Source organism: Doryrhamphus excisus, linkage group LG15, assembly GCF_037039965.1.
Source record: "Doryrhamphus excisus strain RoL-2023G ecotype Guam linkage group LG15, RoL_Dexc_Guam_v1.1, whole genome shotgun sequence".
In the NCBI taxonomy this organism is placed as follows: domain Eukaryota; kingdom Metazoa; phylum Chordata; class Actinopteri; order Syngnathiformes; family Syngnathidae; genus Doryrhamphus; species Doryrhamphus excisus.
The window spans coordinates 10826858-10852803 of record NC_136371.1 but is presented as its reverse complement, the minus strand read 5'-3'; the positions used below and the strand labels follow the sequence as shown (position 1 = coordinate 10852803).

Here is a 25946-nt window from a genome sequence, read left to right as displayed (position 1 = left end):
TCTATTCAGGATGCTCTCCAGACGCCTCCCTGGGGAGGTGTTCAGGGGACATCTGACTGGTAGGAGGTCTCAGGGCACGTTGGAGAGACCCTGCTTAGGCTGCTGCCTCCGGTGATCCGACCTTGGAAGAAGATGGATGGTTGGTATGGATAAAGGCCATAAACCTTTGTTATGCCTGAATAAAATACAGTGGAATCTTAATTTGTTCCAAAAGGTCAGATGAAAACGAGACAATTGGGGGAGATGGAATGTAATTCATTCAATGAATTGTTTCTCACTGTTACCAAATTGCTGACACACAAAACTTTGGCCCCATGGTGGGTTACTTAGGAGTCGCTCAGTACAAAAATGCATGGCAAGCAAGTCAGCAACACGTTGTCTTTTGTTTTGGGAGGCCACCGATACAGTACAGGACAAACGCTACTTGGTAATGGTAATGGTTTTATTTCATTTGAGCATGCAGCAGATTACAATTGAGTGCATCCCATAATCAGTTTCCAGGTCCACATGTCCAAAAGGAGTAGGAAGAAGCAAAGCTTATTAAATCCTACCCCTCCATCTGGTACTTTTACAATCAGTAACTGTTACATTTGTTCACTTCCTGCTTTCCATAATACAGTTTAAGGTTGTTTTTATTTGTTTTTTTAATAATGCACCTTTTACCGAAGTAGAATGTGATACTTGATGTCCAATATGGTAGAAAAACCAAAGTGGGGTTCAGACGTTTATAATTTTTTGCACGTCACTCCACCATAAAAGTTTCTGGGCTAAGTTCCTTGAAGGGGCATTGTTGGGGTCCGTGTGGGACGTCTGCTGTGCCACTTGACCAACTCTCTGGTCTGACAGCGCTCTTTACTCCTTCCTGTTGACACAACAGCGGCCAAGCCCGCCTTCACACAAGCAGTCAATTTACACACATTACATCACATCACATTGACACTGAGGCTGCACAGATACTGTGTGTCATTTTTCATTAAATACCTTTTTGTGGTGCTCTTAAAATCTCCTTGCAGGTGCAGCAAAGTAAGCTGAGCTAATTAGGTTGTTGTTGTCACATCAGTAGTTTTTATTTGTGGTGCATATTCTGCTCTGTTTTGGCAGCACTTCAAGGCCTACTGAAAGCGAGTGGCCGCAGGGAGGTTTGAGGTTAACAACCAGCAGGAAAAACAAACAATATTAAATGAAACTACCTTCTCAGGTGTGAGTGGACTTAAGGGCTAAATTCTCCTTATGTGTTGATGAAGGCGTGTCATTTCTCCAGGAAACCAGGTGAAGGTGTTCAGTGCTACTGTAGATTGTGGAGGGAAAGGAGAACATGGGATGAGGGAAGTAAGGACTGACTCAACAGAAAGCCAGAAAACCATCCTCGACTTTGGCAAACTCTTGGAAGTGCAAGGTTGCGTGACAGAATACACTGATGCACACTAAATCTGATTGGCATCTGTCTTGTGGTGTTAGCCGACAGACAGACATTATCACTTCAAAATAGCGTTCCCTCGACCTTAGGAACTTAGGACACTGAATCGCTGCTGAGGAGGATCATTTGGTTCCAGGAAGTGGCACAAGCAGCCACTCACACCTCTCCTCTACCTCCGTTCTCGGCCTGGTCGTCTGGTAGTGGATTTCATTATCCACCCTGGAAATCATTGAGCAGACATGGTTTGACATCACCGTGAAAAGGGCCGATGGCAATGAGGACACTTTGAATTTAAGACAGGCAGCCCACGCTGGGGTTGCAACTTCAGCTGAGGCGGCTTTTTGACTTCCCACATTTCTTGCATTACAACCACCCCTTGTGAGTGTATGAAATTGTGAAAGGAGACCTTCTCGGAGAACAGTTTCGCAAGGAAAATGAATGTGAAAGCCAATGTCAGCACATCAAGCAATATTCTGTTGATGAATTTTCATATCTAGTGGCATGACTCACATTTCATGCAGGCCTGCACCTGTTGTGTCAGTAAGCACACGTGGGACGAGTGTTTGCGTGCGCTCTATGTCCAGATTGTGATGGAACATCCTGTCCTTCACAGATTTAAATGACAGAGCGGCTGGCTGGGGGGGCGGGGTTTTGTCTTTTGCATCGCCCACGGTGAAGTTGACCTAAATATCAACTCAGCATGTGTTTATCTACTAGCGATCTACATGGTGCAGTTATGATTGGAAGCCTGATTCTTAAAGACCTGGTTCTTCTTTTGCCTTAAACGTGTACTGTTTTGGTTGATGCTCTCTTTGCGAGAGCTCAACATGCTCAGTCGAAGTATCAATGCAATTCTCAGTCATCAAGGACATTTTTCTCTCCTTTCTCGCCTTTGTTTACCTCCGCCCGCGTTGATGTGGGCTGCTCACGTTTCCTTGCCTCCTCGCCAATGGCCACTATGAAAACATGACCTCGGGAAGACTTTCAGCATTTTTTGGCTTATCTACCAAGTCAAACTCATACTTATCATTTGACCTAATGGCAGCAAATCACGTGACACCATGACCTGACCTGACCTGTCCTGATCGCTGATGCATGGATCTTTGTTACCGATATGTACGTATATATACACATCAATAGTCAAATGCTCATTTTCAACCCTTTGCATTGAGTTGTGAACTCCTATTGAGCAGCTACACACGATAAACATGCACAGAAAGCTTTCTAGATCTTCCAGAAACTGCACTTCTGTATTTTCCTTAGATTTCCAAAAGTGTTTTAATTTATTCCATCCAGGGCCCGCCTCCAGGCACACCCACCTCGCTGTAATTGGTCACACTCCCAAGCGCTCCCCAGGACTTCCATACAGCTGCCAAACCCCTCTTTCTAACTTTGTCGGTATTGGAGTTGATATCTTTTTAAAATGTGGCTTTTAACATGCTGCCATATGTGTTGGATCCGGAATCTAATCCGGGGTTAGAGACCGGACTGTCACCTTGTAACACTTGTAAAATGAATAAACCCATTGGAGAACTACTTGTGGTTAGTGGTTAGGAGCTACTGGCTGGAGACTCCTGACTTATAAAGGCAATCTTGGCACAACATCGGTAGTGAAAATGTGGTCATCACACAGTGCGACAGAAGGTGACCTCACAGGGCAGTCAAGGACAGGAAGGATCCAGTGGCATACAGCAGATTTGTATTTGAGGGCCCTGAATCAATGAAAGTGCTGAGTTACCACCCAGCAGTCAGTAGAATCATGAGTCAGTAGAATCCTTCAAGTTAGCTGATGCATGATCACAGAGCAAATATGCTTTTGGGGAAAGTTTGTTTATCTTGTCTGTGTGTAATGATCTTTCAGAGAGCACACGCCCTCTGCCTTACAGCAAACAAGAAGCAGGTTGCTTTGTACAAGTTCTTGTTGATGTGTCACACGGCACATGCTGACAGATGTCAGCCAGATGATCGTGCTTTGCACTTTCTAATGCAAGAAGTCGCCCTTTCGGACGGATTGTGCGTCAGTTTTTTAAAAATCGTATCATGTAGCATTTGAAGATGTTGTGTGTAATAGTTGGTCCGTACAAAAACAGGAGGCAGAAGTGATTCTTAATAGTATGCACGTGTCCGCTGAGCATGACTTTGCTGAGAAAAAATCATACCCCCTCCCCATGTAAGTCCCCCCAAGTTGTAAATTTATGAGAAAAATGCTGTACATTTACGAGAAACCCAGAGGCTTCCACTTTCAAAGTGTTGGGCTGGATGTATTCATGTACACATCTTTGTTTTATTTTTAATGTATAAAATACATATATGATAAATATATTTGTAAAAGATTTTGTATAGTTTTATTTTGTGTTTCTTTAATTAAAAAATGTCAATAAATGTACTCATCTATTACTGTACGCCATTGTTCATTAATTTCTTTATTTACTTTTTGGGGTGTTTTATGTATTTATCTTTACTTGAGTAAAAATATGGTGGTAAAATGTGCAGGTACGGGATATACAGGTATAATAAAAAAATACCTTTGTTGAATAATAAAGAATAGAGGTAGCTTATCCTGACCCACACTGAACTGTGAAATGAATTCATAATGAATGTCAGTCCATCAGTCCAACTAGATGGTTCCATCTTGCTAATTATCCTGGAGCGAGTGACTGTAATCCTGTTTTGTTTGGATTTTTTCGACTGAGAAACAGCTCAGCAGTAAAATCTACTTACCCACACCTTCCTGTGTCTGCAAATGTGGAACATGTTCCTGATGTGCTGACCCAGGCCGGGATAATCCATCCTGCGCGGCGTCTGTAGATTGGTCCCGGCAGTCTGGGCAACAAGGCTTTACCCAGCAGGCCACCTGCTTTCTCAGCAACATCAACAGCACAGCAGGGGGTCCGGGGATGGATGGAAAGAGGATTGTGGGGGCGCACGGGGTTCATTTGTGGGGTGTCTGGGAACAGTAGGTCAGACATAAACACATGATCATGGAAATCATGCAACTCCACAAACACACCCTGCGGTTTAGTACATCCTGTACTTTACGGCCAAACGCTTTAAGAAAACACCTTTGTCCATGAAAAAGCATTTGCGAAAGTGCAATCTGGACAGTAGAGGAGACCCTCAGCGTCTTGCCTAGACTTTTATACCTCCGGCATAAAATGTATGGATACTTACCACTAATAACAGCTAGCATAATAACGTTAAGTGTCTGCTTAAGTTCATATTCATGAAAATCACAAAAAATACAAATATGCCCATGTTAGCATGCTAGCAATGCTAAGATGCTAACACCTACCGTAAGGGTCTACCTATGAAAATGGTTTAAAATTCCAGTATGCTAATGCTAGCATGCTAATACCTAGCATGATAGTGCTCAGTGTTCATGAGTCAACCCATGAAAACTGCAAAAAATATTACTTTGCTAACATTAGCATGAAAGCATTACATTTAGCATGCTAACACGTAGCGTGATAATGCTCAGTGTTCTTACCTATACAAAGGGTTAAAAGTACTACTTTGCTAACATTAGCATGCAAACATGTTCACATTAGTAGGGTAACATTGAGCATGATTGTGGTGTGTATGTGTCTTCTCATGCAAATAGAAAAAAAGCTGGCAGCATTAGCATGCTAACACCTAGCGTGATCGAGTAATGTCCCTGGAGTGTGTAGTGTTACATGCACAAAAACTGAAAAAGGTCCTATCTCACTATGTGATAGAATCCTTGAAAATAAATTCTGGGGTCCAGACAGTGACCCAGATCACCCCAAAAATGTATTTAGTTCCTCCATATCCCACAATTCCTGAAAATGTCATCCAAATCCATTCAGAACTTTTCAAGTTGTTTCAAACACAGACAAACAGATAAATGCGGGAGGTTACATGGAGGTAATAAACAAGATGGCCTTTGCATGTCTGTGCTTGGGCCCGAAATATTCATTTGGGCTTGTTGTCTCAGAATCCTTAGTCCATCACAACACTACCCCGTAGTTTTTTCTGAAATGGTGGAATTGTTTTTGAGCATAGGCTCCTATGACTTTTTCATACATACTTTTCATTCAGGATAGCCTACGTACTTGTGTTCGGGCCCCAACTATAAACATCAGCGCAAATAATAACTATCAGTCTTTATACCTCCAGTATAGAAAGTATGGGTGCTTACCACTAATACAGTAAATGATAATGTCTGTTGTGGTGCCACTTCCACCTCACTCAGCGATGGCTAGCAGAAGTATGAGGCTCCCCTGTATGGTCCCGGCTCGCTGTCGGAGAAAGCTTTTCTCCAAGCTGTGTCTACATCATCCACCCTGCTTAAATCATGTACTTCCAATGACAAACTTGCCAACATATGTTCACGTTTATTTTTGTTCAGGGTGTACCCCGCCTCTTGCCTGAAGACAGCTGGGATAGGCTCCAGCATGCCCACGACCCTCGTGAGGATTAGCTGTATAGAAAATTGATGAATGAATGAATGGTACTTGCCTTGTACCTTGCCCAGTTTAGTGTTAAGTTGCTGTGCGAGTTAGCGTTCTATGTAAGTTAGCACCATGAGTCAGACTGTCCTACTGAGTAACTACCTGCTATTTCTGACAAGCTCATCGCGAGTTCACTAATAGCATGTGATTGGCTCCTGCTAAAGAAAGAGCTACCGTTTCCTCACTGACTGGCAAGCAGCACAGCATTCCAAAACTAAACCAAAAAAATCAGTCCTTTGTTTCTCTTTGTTTCCACTTTTATTTGAGGTGCAACTGTCTAGTGCAAATTGTAACGTCACATTTGTGATGGGCTGAGGAACATGCACAAAACACTGACATCCGTTCTTGCCAAAGTGTATGCGCGAGCGTGCCGGCGACAGACGCTTGGCCGTACAAAAGACTAAAGTAAAACATCCTCACTCGCTTCAAGAAAACAACGTCATGGACAAACATTCCCTGATAGAAACAGTCCCATGTTGCTTTGCGTGTTCAGCGTGGAGGTAAAAAATCCTCGTCTGAGAGTGCTGATACGCAGGTACTTCTCCACCTGGCAAACCATAGATATATATATATATATACACACACACACATATATACACAAATATATTTACATATAAAATAACAGAAAGAGAGATTATATATGTATCTATGGTTAAAAACCAGGCACTTGGCAGAATTGGCAACGTTTATCCTATCAAACACCTCAACGTTGTTTTTACTTTTGCACATCACTTGGACAAAACAAAAAAACAACAAAAAAAAAAACATTCCTAAACCTTCTCTCTATAAAAACACACATTGATTCCCTGCATAAATATTTAACTCCTCATCCAAGAGGGGCGGGGATGTGGAGGGGGCGGGGACAGCCACGTGATGCTGGAGAAGAGTGAACAGTGATGTGCCGCTTATACCTTTTCTCTTCAACCCGCCCCCCCAACCCTCCCGCCGTGTCCGGAAATGTCCGCTTCCCATTCCAGATGGGTGGTGGGGGGTGCGTCCTCCGTTTAAAAAAAAAAAAAAAGTTCATCCATTGTTAGCAGCGACGTGTGCAAGTAGATAAGATGCACTCGGGGGGGTGGAATGTTCTGATTGTGAGGGGTGAGATCACACAAACCGGGGTGCCCCCATCACCGTGACAACAGCGATTGTTTGAAGCGGGTCAAAGTCAGAGACAAGGCAGACACACGCCATAAATAAAATGTGCAACCAAAAAACACAAAGTGTAGGATATCCTCAAGATGGCGGCATAGTTGGTGGTGGTGGCATGGAGCGGCGAGGCAGGAGGAGGAGGGGTCACAGTATGGCTCCTCTCGTCCCATTCGCTAATCCCCAGAGCGTGGGGGGGTTAGGCAGACGCACCAGAGTTCTGTGTGGAGGGGAGAGCTTGCGTCGTTCCGGCCGAGCCCGGGGGCGGAGGCTGGGCAGCGCCGGTGGGGGAGGCGCCGGTCTGGACCTGGGCCTGGAACTGAGCCATCTGCTCGGGGCTGGCCAGGGTCTTGAGCAGGTTGTTCTCCTGCTCCAGCTGGGTGTTGCGCTCGATCAGCTCCTTGATCTGCTCCTTGAGCACCTCCACCTCCTCGCGCACGGCGTACATCAGGTGACTCTTCACCAGGTCCTGAGGAAGTGAAGAAGGGTGGGGTGGGACATCCTGAGTATCTTATCGTATGCTTTTACAGGCGGGCGGATGCGGTACCGCTTAAAATTGTCCTAGCATCCCCCTCATCTGCGGAGCCACTGAACAAAATGTTCCTGTGCTGGTGGGAGGAGCCAATCAGCAGCCGAGTTATTTATACTGAGAGGAGGGGAGGCTGCTGACTGCCTAGCAACATGCTCCTGAGGAGGATGGGGAGGGGAGGTAGCGTGTGAACCTCATCTTGGCCCACATCATCGGTCCAAAATCGTGACAGTGCATGGGGCCTCTGGCTTCGACCACGCAGACGCAAAAGGGGGTGAATGGTGCTCATGCACCTGTCATTATCAATGAGCCAATGATTTAAAATACTCCAAACGTCGATCAAAGTGATCATATATGTATAGTTGTATCTAGCGGGCAAGTGATCGTCGGTGCAGGTTTGCGCCAAAATGAGCGGGGCCGCATCTTCGGCGTTTGCGTTACATAACATCACATGATCCTGTGCAGGAGGACAACTTACCATCGCTTGCTCTATCTTGTTGTCTATGGCCACAACACTTGCACCCGAAGCGCTGAAACACACAAAAAAACACACAGAGTCATTCCACGGGGCTTGAATGGCGCCAGTATGATGCAAGACGCAATGGATGTTGCGGCAGGTAAAAGCCACTCGGTAATATCAGTGGGGGTTATATATTTCATTTAAGACAAAAACGTCAAACGACAAAACAAAACGTCACCTCCTGTCGAGCCGCACCGACGCGCTCTCCTTGCCGAGCACGGAGGACAGAAAGGATATGGAGAAATTCCGCAGTTGGCAAACGCCAAGGTCCATCGCCACCGTGTAACACTGCGAATTCATGCTAGTCCGTCCATCAACACGCCCCGGTGCGCCTCCGCAGCACAGCAAAGCGGCTGTACGGTGGTGCAAAAACGGCAAAGGAGCGCATTCTGTTGCTCGGCGGGCGCCAGAGCTGCGCACAAAAGACTGAGGCGGAGGTTGGACTCTTCGGATGATGAATGCGGCGAAAGTAGAGCCAGCCGCCGCCTGATTGGCTGGCGGCGAGTGTCATTTGCATAATGGTATGCCGCACGGCGACACCCGATTGGAGGAAGCATAACTCAGTCTACGGCAATAAAAAATGTTTCATTACACTTTGATTGTCGAAAAATGTTTTTGTTTTTTCATAATCATGTTCCTTTTGGTATTTTACAGGCAAGCATGTGAGGGGAATTAAAACAGCCAATGTCGCCACCTACCGGTCATCTAGCGCATAATGACACGTGACTTGAATCAAGCACTCAAGTTTATGTTGGATGTGGTTTAAAAAATGGTTTAGAAATCAGTCATAATCTTTGCAACTTCAAATTTCAGCTGGGCTGGTGAGGTGGTGTCTGTTTTAATACATTTTAAATGGGAGGGATTCACACAATCCGTCCAAAGAGGTCTGATTGCTTTACAGTGAAGATTTACGAGGATCAGACTGGAGAAAACACTGAAGACTGCTCATCAATCACCAGTTTCAAAAGACTGATGTCGTCACCGTGGCAACCAGTTGATCAACAGCACACAAAGACGAAGTGTAGGGATCATACAGGAGGGAGCAGATTAACCAGGAGAACCGATGTTGACCCACATTGCAGACCAAGGCGTGGCTTTAGTATGACACACACATTTTAATTCTCATCAGGATGATACCTGAACCTGTTGCTGCTGCTCAACAGCTGACAAAACAAAGAGACAAAGAAGGCCAACCTTCTACACAACTTGACGACTCTAGTGGCCTAAAATTCAAGGTGCCTTTGGAAGCTGGACCGTATCATGAATGTTGAAGGCCGACTTTGCTTTGTTAGGCCCATGAAGCCCACAGGCTAACATGAGAGCTGGAACATGATGTTCAGCCCTGCCAAGATGGCGACCGTTTGGGTCTGGGAGATGGAACGTATGCAAAGCGAGCATGTTATTAAAGGCAAGAATGTTGTGTCCTGCACGTGCTCAGGAGTTTTTTGGCTGTATTGTGGGCAGGATGCAAACTTCTAAAGACGTACTTCTCAAACGACGCAAACCAACAAAAGCACAGATGCTAGGTTAACACAAAATGGCCTCCGTCGTTACCTCTTCAGATGCTTCTCCAGCTCCCAGAAGAAAAGCTTCATGGCCATGGCGTCCTGGCCCTGCGCTCTTCCGGCCCCGGCCAGCCCCTTTTCTCTCATTGATGCTCAGGTTAACCAAAACACACGCACAGTCCACACAGCGGGCTCCCACCTGCTCCTTCTCCGTCCTCCGAACCTACTCCCTTTGACCCTGACCCCTGCCCCCCTCAGTGCTTCACAATGTAGACCCTGAACGGAGCGGCGGAGGACGGGGAAGGGAGCGGGAGTGCGTGTGGATGACGGCGCTGTGTTGCCCCCTACACCCGCCGCCCCTGCACTTGAATTGAAGATTGTGAGCGTGGCGAGAAGCCCTACAAGGGTGGGCTGTGACGTCACTGCATTAGGAGTCATGTCACCTCCCCTTCTGTTGTTATGTAAACTGTCAGCTGAGATTAGAGCAATCCATCCAATAGGATGAGCCATTTTTGACCACATACCCGGTTAACACGGGCAGCACCGCCTACAAGTCACGCCCAAAGCCGCCTTGCTCAAGAAACTTTGGGATGGAACCTTACATCTTCATAGTTCTTAGCGGTTTTTGGTGGAACGAGGATTGAGGATGGGTGTCCCGCATCCACGCCCTGTTGCCCTCACACCTCCCAATAGGGGAAAAGAAGAAGAAAATGTTTAGGTTAGAGGAGGCGCACCCTTGGCAGAGCAGTCACTCTGCATTAGTACATGCATGCTGGACATACACGCACACAGCAAGGGGCTCGACTGGCCTCACGTGTACCTCCATGCTAGCACATGCAGGTTAATGTGCAGTCGTGGTTCTGGCTCAACAAAGAGCATAAAATGATCTGAAGCTTTTAATGCAACAAACAGTTGCATCGTGAAACAAAACAAGCATAGCGTCGACGACATAGGTCAGAATCAAGACGCACAAGAGCGGAAAAGAGCGCTTATGGAAAAACATTTTTTGGTCAATACTGGCCGACTGTAAACGTCCCATGTACATCGTGTACTTTCTGGCACTAGGAGGCGGGTCCATGTGCGCATGGCGCCTCAGAACAAAGGGCTATAGAAACTGGTTTCAGCGAGATCTCGCTGATGCGGATGAAAGATGTACTTCCACCCAATGGCTGATGGCACAGACGCCTCGGATAAGCCAATGAGGCCATGGCGTTTGCGACTTCAGAGGAAGCCCATGAGGGATTATTTCATTCGGTGTGTATCCAGGTCCATCCAGTCAAAGCTCAACAAAAGGGATGACCCATATATGGGTCAAACTCACAGTGGACAAGATGTGACATCACATTGGTGGCCGTTAATGCTGCCTGGTGTTTCAACACGCTGTCTGTTGGGCATAGGGATGTAAAATGGATGTAACTCCTTGACCACTTTGAGCTAGTCCAAGGGAGTAGTGACTGGTACAGTTATGAGTCACCACACATTGGGTTGAAGTAATATTTTATACACCACTTATCTAGTAATTCTCTCCTTGACTGTTATTTCCTCCTTTATTGTCCTTTTTGTGCTGTGATTAGCCTGCATCCATCTACATCACTTGTCCTCAAGCTGTTGGGGGAATGCACTAGTGCGTGATCCAATGATTATGAGCCACAGTAGCAGAAACAGCACCCTGATTTAAAAATGTCTTGCTTTTGCAAACAACACTATATTCATTCATTCACCAGCATAAGAGAACAAATATAAACCCAGGGATGGAGACCAACCTTGCCGTTGAGGACAATGTCCACAATCTTAGCCGAGACAGACTAAACAGAGATAAGCAACGCCCTGAAACTCAAAACAGCTCTCACAGCAGCGGCTCTCTAGAGCGTAAGCCAATCGTCCTCAGCTCGGCATGCAATGCCTTACATAACCATCCCATTGCCATATGGTCCACACGAGGAAACTACGCGATAAGAACATCATCTCTGCTTGTTTAGTGACACTGCAAAGATGAGCTTTAAGCTTCACACAGACATTTCATTTACAAAGACTAACCAAAACAAAGCACTGCATTGCACTGTATTTTATGCCAAGAATGAGTGATGAATAAATCATGCATTTCCAGAGCAAAAAGCATTTGGAACCACACCCAAGTGGGAGGAAGTCGGGGACAGATTAGACACACATGGATCCTTGTTTGAGTTTTTCTCCAGACAAACAAGCATTAAAGTCATCTAAGCCCAAAGACCATCTAAGGCACACAGAAATACCAGGAAAGCATTGACACCATAACAGGGGGAAGCATAGCACCTCTGTTCCACTCATTAGGTTTACATGCACTAAGACAGCCAGATTCCCAATTTTGTGTAAAACCTTTCCATTTCTCACACTTCCCAGTTTACCTGCTATAGATCTAATTCAATTGTTTGCCAAACACTGTATGCCTCTGAAATAGTTACTGATGAATTTGGACTGACTGCCAAAAGGTCGCACTACGTTGTTCTTTGCAAAGTCTTGGTGCTGAACTGATGCAACCAGTGAACGCCATTCCTGCCTGTTTGGAGGCGTAAGACGAGGAACGTAGTGGATGAGAAACATAGCTGTGGCACTTCAGCATCATGCAGTGCGCCGAGAGATGTTTAACAGTCGGAAGCACAGCGTTGGACTTACAATATTATTGTTGGTCTTTACGATGAGACCTGTTCTTTAACTGGAAGTGTATCTTTCAGGCCTGGTGTTGTTTCTTTTGTAAAGGGTGAGGCTCTTGTGTTTCTGAAAATGTGACAGAAGATATCCTCTCAGATGTCAACCAAAACAGATTGAGTAGCTGGAACACACAAACACACACACACACACACACACACACACCTTCGGAAAAGGTATTGATTAGCAAGGACCAGAGCTGCCTTACGTTGATTGCGCGTGACCGCTGACCTCACTGTGCAAACATTGCCGCGTATCACATTTACTTCTATTCTGTCCATCTTTAGTCAACACTACACATTGATGTCTCAAATGTTCTACAACATCTAGCACAGCCCATCCCGTGTCGTCACAAGCACCGCAACATGATTGTCTTTGTAAACTTGGCTAACAGAGTTGCATTTAAAAAAAAAAGGGGGGGGGGGGCTTTCCCTCACAACAAGTGATCATTCTGTATGTAACATGCCAATGTTCTGGTTGCCGCGGACGATGGGATTTGAAATCAATCGACACTAATCTGAGAGTAAGCGGAGAGCAATTATAAAACTGCCTGATTGTCAGTTCATTCACTCAGTCATTGCGTGCGGAAAGGCCCTTTCCCGACTTGTGAGAACAGCACATGTAGGTCAGTGACTCTCAAAGCACGTCAAGATTATATAAAGTACTTGTTGCCCAGACTGGTGGAACTGAAGGGCAAATACTGCCCCCATGTGGCAAACTCTGGTACCACACCATGGGAGAGTCATTCTTCAATAAACTTAACTAAAATCAAGATGATTCAAAGACAGATCAACCCAATACGTACCAATGTTTGTGCACTTTGCCATGCAGCGTTGTTTCAAAGTATAGCCTAGGGAAATGACTTTTGGGCTTGTTCGTTCCCTCTAAGAGCATAAACATCCAGCTTTGATAATGGTGTTTGAACAGGCGTGTCCATGTTAGGAAACATAAATCACAACCTGAAGCCAGAAGGATTCGTCTTTGACAGGCAGCTTCCTATGACTCAAACAGGTGAAACACTGTCCCACCCAACAGCGCTGGCCCAGGCTGCCTAACTCGTCAAGAAATGATCATGTGTTTCCAATCACAACTATGACTGAAGCGAAGGAATTTGCTGTTCTGTGCGTTTCGTGCAAACAGTGACTGCAAATACATCCATGACATTCTGCAAAACACATTCAGGAAATGTAATGGACATGTTTGATTATTGTGGTAGGCTCGTGCTGAAGAATATGTTGCGACAGGTTTTCTCTGCATTGAATGGATGAAGACGTTCAAACGTCAAACCACACAAACTCCTGCAGGCCCAAATTCCTGGCGACGACATGAGGAAAACCACCCATCACCTTGTCCAAAGAGCAGTTAAACACTGAGCACTTGACACACCCTTGCATGCCTGTGTTACTACTTGTGAAGTCATTAACACACAGCTGGGCTTGAGAATCCCCGACAGGTGCAGCATAAGGTAGACGGCAAGTAGCTGCCACTGAATTTTATGTTGCCAAGAGAGATATTGGGCTACTTCTCAGGGATCTTGCAAAGAAAACATTCTTTCCATTTTTTAGCAGCAAGCTGAGCGTAATTCCAGTCAATACACAAACCATCCTGACTAAAAATACAACATTGTCAAAGTATCGACTCAGGAGTGGAAATTGGATTGTAGCCAGAAATGATGACCGGGAAATCCTGACTTAGCTGCAACAGCAAATATATTTACAGTCAAACTAAATACCTCTGTTTATACCTTTGCCACACTGAATCATGTGATATTAAAGGTGTGGATGAACTACTCCCAGCATTGTTTGTTTATTCAGCCATTTTGGATCACACACGCAAGCTAGCTAGTATCCTCTCACCGTTCTCTGTAAAATTAGTTTTTGTTAATATTTTGGAGCAGCAACAATCGATAAATCGATGATTAATCATACCAACCACTAACCGCTAACATTTTGTGTTCGGTTCATATTGATGTTAATCAATGAATCAAAGCAAGCGTCGGATGAATTGATGAAATAACTTAGTGGCGGACTAATGAAAATATCAACAAATCACTATTTGTCGGTCTGAAATCACCCGAGAAAACTGTGCTTGTGACAAAGCACATGACACTGCTGACTCAGAAGAAGCAATTCACGCAAGCAGCTGGGACGAGGAGGGCTATTTTAAGAATGGAAAATAATCAAACTGTCTAATATTTGGATGAAAAGGCTAACATAATCTATAAACTCAATCACCGCGGAATCCATTTAATGGAAAAAGATGACAAACATCCAGAATGAAAAGCAGTTCAAGAAAGGCATGAAAAGGCCATTGGGCAACAACCATCCATCTTCTATACCGCTTATCCTCATTAGGGTTGCAGGGGTATGCTGGAGCCTATCCCAGCTGACTTTGGGCAAGAGGTGGGGTACACCCTGGACTGATCACCAGTCAATCACAGGGCTCATATAGACAACAGCCTCCTTGTCAATTACATGAACATGTTCACCCTCGGGAGGAAACCAACAGCTTGCATGGCTCATAACCATGTTAATGTCAGGGGAGAAGGAGTATGGAGGAATATATGAGGGAGGTTGCATAAGATGTTTTGGAGACGTGTACGAATTGTCCAAGGCTACAAATGCTAGTTCCGGAATAACAAACAAAAAACAGAACAGACTGTGTATATATATTTATACTGTCTATTGTCTATATATATTGTCTATTGTTCGCTCCTAATGTAAAATGACCACAGGTAAATGTACATACAAGATGACATCGTACTCTCATTATTTCTGATCCTATTATGTTTGATTGCAGTCACCGTTTGGCTACATTAATGATGTTTTGGTGCAATACACATTTGACATTACAACAAGCAGGTGTGGCCTCACCTGTCCTCCTCTCCTTCAGCAGGCTGAGTCCTCAGGCCAGCAGCAGCTGCAGCCACAAAGGCGCTTGCCTCAGCCGACATCCCAATGTGGGCCAAGCCTCCGACAGCGATGCCGGCATCCAGAGCGCCCACTCCGCCCGTGGCAGCGCCCAGCCTAGGCAGTCCCAGGAGGCCCTGGTGCTGAAATAAAAGCTTCTGTGCATCTTCCAGCTGGGAGGTTTTTAGAGAGCTCCCTCCTGCCATGGGGGCTGGGTAGAGGAGGGGTTGGAGGTCAGCTTGAAGTGCAGTCAAAGGGATGTAGGGGGTCCCCTGCGCTGGGGGCACAGTGGTGGTGGATACCGGCTGAAGAGGATGAGAAGGTGGCTGGCTGGTTTCCATGGCAGATGGAGCCACATGGCCTAGATGGGGTAACTGCTGAGCAATTCCGCCTGGAGGCTGTGCCGACACCCCTGATCCTGGTGATATGGCTCCTGTCATGTGTGTCAGTGGGGGCTGGACTTGGGTTTGGAACGGAGCAGTAGGCTGGATGAAGTCTGGTTGCCGGCCACTTCCTCCAGATAAGATTCCGGCACTAATCTGAGGTGAAACATAACCTCCCTGTGCCTGAGCCTGATGCCGGTCCACAGCGTAGGGTAACTGCTGAGGGGACTGGTTTGCAACAGCCTGTTGTGGAGTTGCTGGGGGAGCAACAACAGCGCCTGTTTTCTGCATGTGAGCTGCACCAACTACTTCCTGGGGCGACACATAGTTGAGAGGGGTGATTTGCGCCGGTGCTTGTGGTGGGCTTTGCATCGTATGTGGACTGGTGAAGTCCTGACTTGGCAGCTGATACGGTTGTAAAGTGTGAGGTGGCTGGACAGCTGTAAGAACTGGACTTCCTCCAGCCTCACCAGGCTCAGTCTCGACAGAAGGCTCGGCACCTTTAGGTGCCTCCGATCCCGCCGCAGGTGGAATCTCTTTCTCATAATATTCCGTACACGTCCATCTTCCTTTGCGGAACGGTTCGGAGTTAGTGTCCAGTTTGACCACTCTGAAACGAGAGCCGGTAGTGGTCTGGGTTTGAGTACTGGAGGCAGTGGCTGACTGGCTGCTGACTCCACCAGTTGAAGATGTTGGCCCACTCACACCTGTGTTGTCAAAACCTTGCTGCCCAGAAGGGGGAACTGGAGTGACAGAGGAGGCACTCGGAAAATTCCCGTGTAGATGTGCATCACTTGTCATCCCAGCCACCCTAGCAACAATAGAGGCTGATGGTGGGGGTTTGGTGCTGTCTGACAGTGGTGGCCTCTGGGACTGGTTAGCCCCCGTTTTGAAAACTACACTTGGGCCTGAGCTAGCCAACGCTGCAATGTGGAGAGCTGGCAATGCCGATTCACCTCCTCCCAAGTTGTCTGACTGATGCTGATTGGGCAGACTGTGCTGCTGAGGATAATAATGGTGCACTGTTCCATTTACCATAGAGGTATGTTTCTGGGATGCCTGGATGGAATGTGGATAAGAAGGCTCATTAGGTGACACAAGGCCAGGAGTGTCAACCCCATGGAGACTGTTTAACGTCTCATCCGACGAACTTCTCTCCGGCACACCTGTGTCTGTGGCCCTGGACACTGAAGCATCCAGCATATCAGAGGAGGAGAGGTCCTCGGTGTGGGATTCATCAAGGTCATCATAGCTCTCAGTATCATCAGCTAAACTGTTACTGCCACTGACGTTGATCTGGGCAGAGGTGACACTTGTTATCTGGAAGCCACTTTTCTTCTTCACTTGAGCTCCCGCCAGCTGTGACACAGGCTGTTGATGGGGTCCTGGAGATGAGGTTCCAGCTGGGGCTGGACTGTCTTCAAGCGTGATGACTCCAGAGCCAGTGGAGGAAGCAGGAGCCCCGCTGCTGCCCCTGCGGTAATGATAGACCGTTTTCCTACTGCCAGTTCCGGGAGGGTCCCCAGAAAAGTCCTGGTGGTGCATTCTTGCTGAAGAACGGGCTCAAGTTGTTGGGTTCCTCGGAAAGGGTGACTGGTGGCTTTTGACGCTACCTGCTAGCTAACACAGAAGCTAGCTCGCTCGCGATGCTAAAGCCCCATCAGCGAAATGTCATATTGTGTCCTTGTAATAACGACCGTAATGTGAACTGATAAGCAAACACAAACACACTAATCACCGCACGTTAAGAAATAATCAAATGGGGTAAATGAAAACAAAACAATTCGTTCGAACCGGTTAGCTTAAAATCCAGTTTGGTCAGCAGAAGTGATTCGCTTCGCTCCTGTGGGTCTTGTCGTCCCTTATCGTTTTAGATCACACACGGTAGCGTCAAAAGCAAGTGGGTCGACGATTTAGCCGTTAAACACTTTGGCGGCCATCAGGTGCTCGTCGAAGCCTTTGAGCTGTCCGACCTATGTCGCATGAAAACAGTCGCCGCATCCATTCTTCCCGCGGACATCCGCTTCTTTTCCCTCCGAAAGAACCTTGACGACTTAACGCCAACTGACAACGGTGTCTAACTAATGTCTATCGTTTTTACGTTAAAAAGAAGAGGCCGTGTGCCCTACCGAGACCGTGTTTGCTGTATCATTGCCGGTGAGCAGCGGCAGCTAACGGACTGTCAGCCACGGAGGGGAGGAGGAAACCAAACACTGAAATTGCGCATGCGCCTATCTTCGTATGACCGTAGAGTGGAGTTGAGGGATACGGCAAGTTTTGGTATTGATTCGATACCAAGGTAAGCCTTGGTCGGTATTGCCAATACGTATACCAATATTTTTTTTCTTGAATTTCATGACTTCTCTATTCCCTTTTATAACATACAATCGTATAACATGCAAAAGTAAACGTGCCACATTATTAAACTAAAATGTTGTCTTTTTTCTCCTTCGGAGCCCCAATGCTGTAAAACGAAGCTCTTTAATAGTAAAACAATAAAATATAGTAAAACAATAAAATATTCTCGAAAACATACATTGACCAATTATATAAGAGGTTCAAGACTGTGTTTAACTGTGTTGGAATGTTAATACAAAAAATACATCGTCACGATGGATTTTGAACGAAGGAGAGAAAAGAAGGAGAAGAAGAAAAACATTTGCCCCGTGTGAGGCTCGAACTCACGACCTTCAGATTATGAGACTGACGCGCTGCCTACTGCGCCAACGAGGCCTTGTGTTCGAGCGGTCTAATTTTAATATACATCCCCTACTTCACAAGATTTTTGCTCAGACTAAACACAAAACAGTAATGCAAATACTCAATACCTGATATGAAGAAAAAACAAAATGAAAAACTAGCCACGGATACAAAACGAACAAAATTATTTAGCAGCGAGCGGTTTGGGATGCTGTTCGCTCCCGTCCATCATAGCTGCAGAAAATAAACAATGTTAAATTCTAAGAATCTTAGAATGAATCTGGAGCACTTGCAGTTCAACTGAGAAAGAAAAATAATAGTGACGTTCAAATAGCGACAAGTGCTGTAAAATAAATGAACACACTGTATACTTAATATGATTTTTAATAATTTAATTTCCCCATGCAGAAATTATAGAGCAAATAGTTGACAGCAATGACCAGGTCAAACTTTGATACTAACAGTGTCACAGATTCACAACAAAACTGATAGGTGGTAGCGGTTAGCACATGAGGAAATCAACGTTTTTACAGCATACATGTGTATATTAAAAATGACAACACAAAAAGTAAATACAATAGAAAAACGCACTTACATTTGATACAGTTCTTCATTAACACCAGTCCAGCAGGCAAACGCTTGCTTGCTTTTATTTTTTTAAACCTTGTTTTTATTTTATGAAAAGACTTGCAACTAAAAGTTAAATCAGTGCCCCCCTCTCCCCGACAAAAATGGGGTGGACATCACTTAAGTAACATTGTGAGCGCTGGCTGCACAAAACAAACCGCATGTTGATGACACTTCATCGTTTGGAATGGCACTACTGTATTAAAAACAATGGCAACAAACAATCCTTCATGTTAAGAGTTAACAGCGCTTTGTGGCATTAGCTAAGCTTCAGCAAGATACAATCACGTTTTATTTTCAGAAAAAAAGAGGGTGTGGCTCCACCGGCACTTGGCATGGAAGCCTTACTGCAATACATCAATTAATTGTGGCTCAAGAAAGCAAGCTCCCAGCTGATTGGGGACACGTTTAAGCCAACAACAAGGCAAATACAGCATCCCGATTGACTGCTCTAACATCACATGGCTCAGTGTTTGCGTTCCTTTTGAAATATCCTTCGAAAATGTTTTTGGAGCTTCCCGCAAGCGTTCCGACTGAGAGGCTGTCATGATGAAGAAGTTGCCTCGTCTTGTTGTCGTCTGTCAGAACAACACGTCCTCGTTGGTGATGAGCGTTTCCACCACTAGCCTCTGGTAGCGGATGTCGTTGAGTGCGGTCATGGCGTCCAGCTCGGGCGCTCTCATCAGCGTGGGCCCAAACACGATCCCCAGGTTCTCGCTGGACATGAGGTTCTCCTTCTCGAACTGCGTCACCCTGAGGGAAGAGCCGGGTGTGTTTGTTCCGCTTTTCTTGTGTGGTTCCTTAGCAGATGGTCGCTACCTATGCAAGCTGTGATGAATTCAACTTAACTGATTACCTCTTGAGGTGCGCCATGAGGTAACGCAGCGACTCGCAGTGAGCTGGAGGCAGCAGCTTCAAGGCCTCATGGAGGGATTCCAGACGCTTTTCTGCATCAGAGATCTCTGCATGGGAAAAAAGGAAAACGATATTTAAAAGGGCTGAAATGTGTTGTCATCTGAAGTGTTGAGGGCCTACTTGCGGACTCTATGAAGTGTGGGTAGGCGTCGTATGTGATGAGGGGGATGGGGAGCTCTCGGAAGTAGAGCTTGAGCGCCCCGGTGATGATGTTGATGTCCTCGTAGGTGCTGGAGGAGATGTCCGCCTTCTCGCCGTCTGCAGGCACAATGCAGTGAGAGGGAGAGGTTCACTGCCACAGTTAAACTCAATCTCTCACCTCTATCGAACGCCAGCTTGACATCTTCAACTAGCTCGCTGAAGCCCGATATCCTGTACAAACCCTCCGACTGGAGACCTGGAGGAGCAGGAGGAGAATGATGGCGTTAAAGTGGCACAGGGTGATCAAAAGCGGCTTTCGTTGAAGCCGCTCACCTCTGGCTTCGATTTCCTGAATGCACATGTCGACCACCATGGGCCTCTTGGTGTTGTGCGCTTTGACGAGGGTGGTCAGATCGCAGCTGTACACCTTCTTAACGTGCCGCAGGTCCGGCTGGCAGTCATTGGGCACCACTTTGGAGCATTGCTTGTGGACATTCAACCCACAGTCTGACGCACACAAGAGGTTTATTTTAGTTTCTTCGCATGCGAGTGTGTGTGCGTGAGTGAGAAAGGGTTACCTGCACACTTGACTCCCTGGGCGATGAGCCCCCACATGAAATTGGCGCAGTACTCACACCAGTGAGGGCCACGAAATGTATGAACCTGATGACATAGGCAAAAGCCAATTAAGCACAAACTACACACACACACACACAAAACACACACACAAACGCGTCTCACCTTGAAGTTGTGGACCTTCTCATATTTGGGCACCATGTCGCTTTCCTTCAGCGTGGCTCGCCGCACCAGTGACGTGAGCTGCGAAAGGGCAAAAGATCGGATTGGCTGCCAGAAGGCCGAGGCAGGGGATTTGGGTTTAGACGGCGACTTCACACCCTCTGATGCGCTGCCAGAGACTGGCAGCTTCAGAATGGAGTCGCCGCCGCTGTTTTTCAGACCGAGGGCGGCCGCGAACAGAGAACTCTTTGGACGCACACGCTTCTCGGCCCGCCTACCCGACTGTTTTTTACCCCTCCAAACGATAACAGCCTTGCCGTTTGGCATGGTGTGGTAAGCTTAAAAAAAGTAAATCACCACAAACTCAGAAGAAAAGCTGACTGTGGAAAAGATCAGCCGGTCCCATCTGTCTGCACCCAGACCGATCTGAAAAAGTCTGCATAAAGAGCTTCTGCATCCTTTCGGGTGGACTGGTGCTGCATCTCTCTGTCGGAGGCGAGTGCTTCAGCCCACATGGATGAGTGCGTGGTGATGACTGAGCCAGGGAGGGAGGACGAGATGGGGAAGATTTAACAGGTCACACTCAGAAGAGAGTCAACCAATAAGATTACAGGGATTCTTTCAGATCGGCAGACAAAATGGACCAGAGAAAAAAAGACAAGGAGCTTTTGCGTCATCTGCAATACTGTAATCCTTTGACTCTTTATGCTTTGAATTTGGTGACTTCACTCTATCAAGTTTTTTTTAAAACATATTGATAAATCTTGCTGTTTCGTGGTTAGATAAAGCCTACTTGTAGTCAAACAATACGCGTATTTAATCAAATTGTCAGTATTTTTTCCCCAAAATAAGAATTTTCAACCATAAAAATGGCTATAGAAATATAAGGCATTCAGGAGACACATTGAAAGATGTTGTGATATGTAATATTCTACACTGACCACTAGGTGTCAGTCATGTTACTGTAATGTTGGATAAGACACAGACCTCAGGCTTTTAGTGCATGTTTGAACTCACAACAGGTACAATAATCCCTAATATAGGCTACTGTTGCTTCCTGCCGCAGGTCCCCAAGCATCAAGCATTTTCAATCATAGAATGGCTAAATGTCCACAAATACAAATGGAAGATGCTATACATACTGTAGTGTCATACCTGTGATGTTGTGCGTGCCTTTAATAGCTACTGTAGAGATGCTGAGTGCTAACATGGGTAGCGGTGTGGAGAGAGCCAGTGACTGGCGCGAGTTGTGGCTGGTAGCAGCTCCAATGTCAATGTTCACTGTGCTATTACAGTAGGTGATCACTAGGTGTCAGACAATAGCCACCAAGTATGCTGTCGCTGCTAACATCTGTGTAATGTCTTATTATTATGTCTACTAATTTGGGTAGTATAAAAGTGACTACAAGAGTGTTATTTCATGTATAGGAAACTCTAATGCTAAAACAATATTTAAACAGGCTTTCTATGCTTTCACTACAAGATATTTCATTTATAGATAAGAAATACTACTTTGCGGAAACCAATTAACCGCGATAAACCAGGGACAATACTACGATAGTTATATGGAATCAATCATGTTCATGGACTTCACCCTCTCCTCAGCATTGTGGTCGTCTTTGATCGGTGCCGGGCCATCGGGGGCCTCTCGGCCGCATGGCACATGCTTCTTCAGCGTGGGCTCCTGGTTGAGGGTGGTGTAGCCCACGTGCTCATAAATTGGGTTAATGGTCATCTTAGCGATGTACTCCGCTGCCTGACAAATACATACAGTGTTTTAAAACACTTGAAGAAAATTCAAGACAAATGTGTGGTGTTCACCTTGGTCTCAATGTAAAGTGTGATGAGGCCGTCGGTGACCAGGTCGTGGATGGACTCAAACCTCTTCTCCCCGACAAAGTGCTTCCCGTCATGGTAGAGACGGAAGTTTTTTGTCTGGATCCCAAACCTGCAGCAGGCGACAGGACAAACGTTTGGACTTTCCTTAACAACTTTTAATAAGGGCCAAAAAACTGGGTCAACATTTTTTCCCCCTCAAGTCCTCTGTGGATCGACATTGTAAGATTATTAACCCAAAATCAAACCTTTCCTTCACAGAGGAGTATTTATGGAAGGTAATTATGACCACCGGGAGAAGACGGGATTGGATGAGTGCAGGTGGAACGCTGCTATGAATAGTGGCGCTCCACTTTGAATTGAGCTCATTCAGATGTGTGACGATGGTTCACATTCACCCTATTGCCAGATGCTAACTCTCTTTGCCGTATTATTTGGAACACAATGATTGTGGAAACTATTGATGAAGTGTGCCTACCTCAGCGCCAAGGTGTATGTGCCCGGCTGCCTCTGGCTCTCTCGAATGAGGTAGCTGCCTTCCGCCTGACTCAGTAGCTGGTCGGCTTCCTCTCTGGAAATCATGCCATGGTACCTGAACGCAACACAAGTCTGATGCTGATATGAAGGAATCACAGGGCTTATATCTTGCATGCATCACCAGGGAACAGTTACGTACTCTCTTCCATAGTATTTGGGTCGGTTGTCCACCTGCGGGGGGAAAAAATACGCATTTCCAACAGTGCTAAAAACAGTAAGCATAAGAATTACACCCACAAGCAAAAAATAGTGTCATTTGTGAAATGATGCTGGTGTTACATAACATTTTATTTTCAACCAGCAGGTGAGTTGGCGTGTGAGGGGGAGCAAAGATGATGGTATGAGTCAAACACAGAGAGCACTGAACAAAAAGTGCTGTCAAGGGACTAAAGCATTTTTTAGTTTTTTAGGACAATTCCAACTTGTCAACATTAGTTAAGTAGCTGACTGGCTGGACAGAATGAAGGTGGCTCATTTAGAATTCTCACCTCACAAGTGCAGGTCACCCTGCGGGGGTGTGGCGCCTCCTGCTGGAGCTGATACACTGCAAGCATACAGTAGCTTGGTTTATTTTGAAAAAGTTTTAACAAAAGTTACTATCAAGTACATCACATGCTTACGCTTATACGATTCAACATGTCCAAAAAGGACTAGGAAGCGGCAAAACTTGATTTAAACTCTTTCTTTCCTCATTTAACTTTCATGAAAAGCACCACAAAAAACAGCATGAGGATGATAATGCTTGTTTGCTGTAAAAGGTAAGTAAACACACATAGGCAGCTACTACTACAGGAAGAGGATAGTAAATAACAATGTTAATGGCAAACATGTAATCGGAACAACCTTTTACAAAACACCTGCCACAAGGCATGCTGGTTAGCTAGAAGCACTCCGAACAACAGGAATAAACAGTTGCTCCAAGTACATGCTGAGGGGTAACATAATTGATATAACCAGTGGTAGTAGCAGTTTCCTTATGTACTATAAGTGTAATCTAGGTTGCTGTGCATTATTTATGACACCCTTAGTCAGATTGTTATGTTGAGTAGTGACCTCTGGCCATTTCCGGTTTGTTGTCATTCCAAGTTCCATTTAGGTTCCCGCAAGCACAAATAAAGAGCAACTTCTGTGACCATTTATTTGGAAACCCAAGAGTTTTTATATTTGTGCTTTATAACTTTTATTACTTACGGCCTAACATAGTTGAGATGACAAGTTCGTGAATGATGTACCCCCCCCCCTCCTAACCACCTTAAAGTAAAGGTGCATGAAAGAAAATGGAGTCAAGAAAAAATGAAATTATACTCACAGTAAGACTTCCACACTGGTGGTCTGTATTCATCATGGTCTGAGGACACAAAAACAACTGTGTTCTCCACCTTATAATTAAACTACTATAAATGTAAATTATAAACATCATTTAGTGGTTTACGGATACCAGTAATAGTCTCCCTCTGCACTGGTCAGGTGTAAACACATCAGTAATAAAGCACCCATATTGGGTTTTTCTTTTGCTGCTTACCAAACACATTCAGGGCCATCGTGATTCTGTGATTTGATGATGAAGATGAACAATAGAGCAATCACATACAAATCTCGGCCCTTCAAACCCTGCAAGCAAACAGATGAATGCATAAATAAGAAGACGCCATCACCAAGCGTGTGGGAACAGCAGAACAGCCAGGATAGAAAAAGCCGCATAAACAACAAATGATCCGGCAGTAGCTCTGCTGGAGGATAAGCTAACATTAGCAGGTTTATTACTGTAGTTGGCAGGACAAAACACAACTCGGCGCAATTTAAAAACGCTAAGTGGGCAACGTTGTTTGGTTGAACCATGGCAGTTCCGCTGTTAAATGTGAAACGTTACACCGGCGTCTCCGTCTAACGGTGAGCTAATACAACGAAGTACTCACACATTACCATCCATTCTACAATGTGGTCGCCATCTTGCTAGGTCACGTGAACAGTCTCGCCCTCTTCGATGGTAACTATGGCAACGGTTAGCCAGCTTGCTGACGCTGCGAGAAAGTCTCGTCTTTAAAAGTATGGTAAAGTGGAATGCAAGAATACGACCCCAAAACATATTAACACCTGGGACAGCGTGTGCTGGTTAACTCCCAAAAAATACCTGTCTGGTATAAGTAACTGGTTAGCTCTAATGGTGTTAGCTTGGCATGGTTCGGTCTCCCAACAGCGCCTATTAGCTTTTTTATAATTTAAAAACACGCTGAAACAAGTTTTAGCACACATGAATGACGCAAAGCCGACCCGGTGAAAGTGAAAGTGAACACAAAGTACATTCTTTCGTAGCGTTTTCACCAGAAGATGGCGCGGTTGAGCCGAGTGGGGCGCCGGCCGGCGGCGTTGCAGGAAGCCACAGGAGGCGGCGCGCTGCTCCTTATTGTCCTTGCAGAAAGCTCTGAAAAGCTTCGTGCACCGTTTCTCCCCCACATTTGTCTTAATGGCTACCGTGAAGAGCTCGCGTCCCACCTGAGAGTGGAAAGCTTTCTAGCAAGGTGACGGATTCACAGTCTGGGCTGCAAATAAACGGTCTACGACTGACGGACCATCCGGGAGAGAGGAACAGGGTGAGTAAACCATTCTGTCCGGATTATTAAACGTGGCTACACGTAGGCTCTCTGGGACTCGTTGTGTTTTGCGACTATTTGCTCGTTGAATTAATGGCTTCCTTCCTCGCAAAGAGACCGTGCGAGGCGGATATAATCTGGCTCCAAACCTTCCAAGCACACTTGTCATTGTCAAAACGTCACCATCGATATTGAGTAATCTTTAGCCTCCTGACATCTTCACTGGGGCCTAAAGGATTACTCTGTTAACCTACATTCTGGGCTGTCACTCTGCCAACTGTACCAGCGTTGCACT

At 45.7% G+C, this 25946-nt stretch overlaps 3 protein-coding genes and 1 non-coding gene across 9 annotated transcripts in view; 1 reads left to right on the top strand and 3 right to left on the bottom strand.

The window, feature by feature from the left end:
- Positions 1–5787: 5787 nt before the first annotated feature.
- LOC131104591 (TSC22 domain family protein 1) lies at positions 5788–17766 on the bottom strand. Of its 3 annotated transcripts, none has more exons than XM_058051918.2 (3): positions 15148–17766; positions 8043–8094; positions 5788–7504 (listed from the first exon to the last, which is right to left on the bottom strand). In XM_058051918.2, the coding sequence occupies exons 1-3, from the start codon at positions 17109–17111 to the stop codon at positions 7235–7237; spliced, it is 2286 nt and encodes a 761-aa protein (XP_057907901.2). In that variant the 5' UTR covers positions 17112–17766; the 3' UTR covers positions 5788–7234. The 3 variants fall into 3 exon arrangements, with proteins under 3 accessions (XP_057907901.2, XP_057907903.1, XP_057907902.1); XM_058051920.2 differs by lacking the exon at positions 15148–17766 and adding an exon at positions 9639–9961; XM_058051919.2 differs by lacking the exon at positions 15148–17766 and adding an exon at positions 8263–9573.
- A 460-nt stretch (positions 17767–18226) lies between these two features.
- On the bottom strand, positions 18227–18299 carry trnam-cau (transfer RNA methionine (anticodon CAU)). Its single transcript has one exon. It is a non-coding gene; the product is annotated as a tRNA-Met (tRNA).
- Positions 18300–18640: 341 nt separating this feature from the next.
- Positions 18641–25094, bottom strand: LOC131104204 (N-chimaerin). 2 transcript variants are annotated; one of them, XM_058051139.2, is made up of 15 exons: positions 24984–25094; positions 24583–24671; positions 24370–24408; positions 23549–23604; positions 23200–23231; positions 23002–23115; positions 22509–22635; positions 22282–22443; positions 20691–20768; positions 20528–20612; positions 20283–20456; positions 20128–20205; positions 19929–20066; positions 19750–19855; positions 18641–19646 (listed from the first exon to the last, which is right to left on the bottom strand). In XM_058051139.2, the coding sequence occupies exons 2-15, from the start codon at positions 24599–24601 to the stop codon at positions 19475–19477; spliced, it is 1380 nt and encodes a 459-aa protein (XP_057907122.2). In that variant the 5' UTR covers positions 24602–24671; positions 24984–25094; the 3' UTR covers positions 18641–19474. The 2 variants fall into 2 exon arrangements, with proteins under 2 accessions (XP_057907122.2, XP_057907121.2); XM_058051138.2 differs by having other exon boundaries at positions 24977–25075.
- Positions 25095–25381: 287 nt separating this feature from the next.
- LOC131104203 (FERM, ARHGEF and pleckstrin domain-containing protein 1-like) overlaps positions 25382–25946 on the top strand; it is a 27194-nt gene continuing 26629 nt past the window's right edge. The window contains exon 1 of one of the 3 annotated variants that reach the window (XM_058051137.2): positions 25382–25651. The gene's annotated coding sequence lies outside the window, so the exon portion shown is untranslated. The remainder of the gene's footprint in view (positions 25652–25946) is intronic. The other 2 variants (XM_058051136.2, XM_058051135.2) reach the window with 2 other exon arrangements.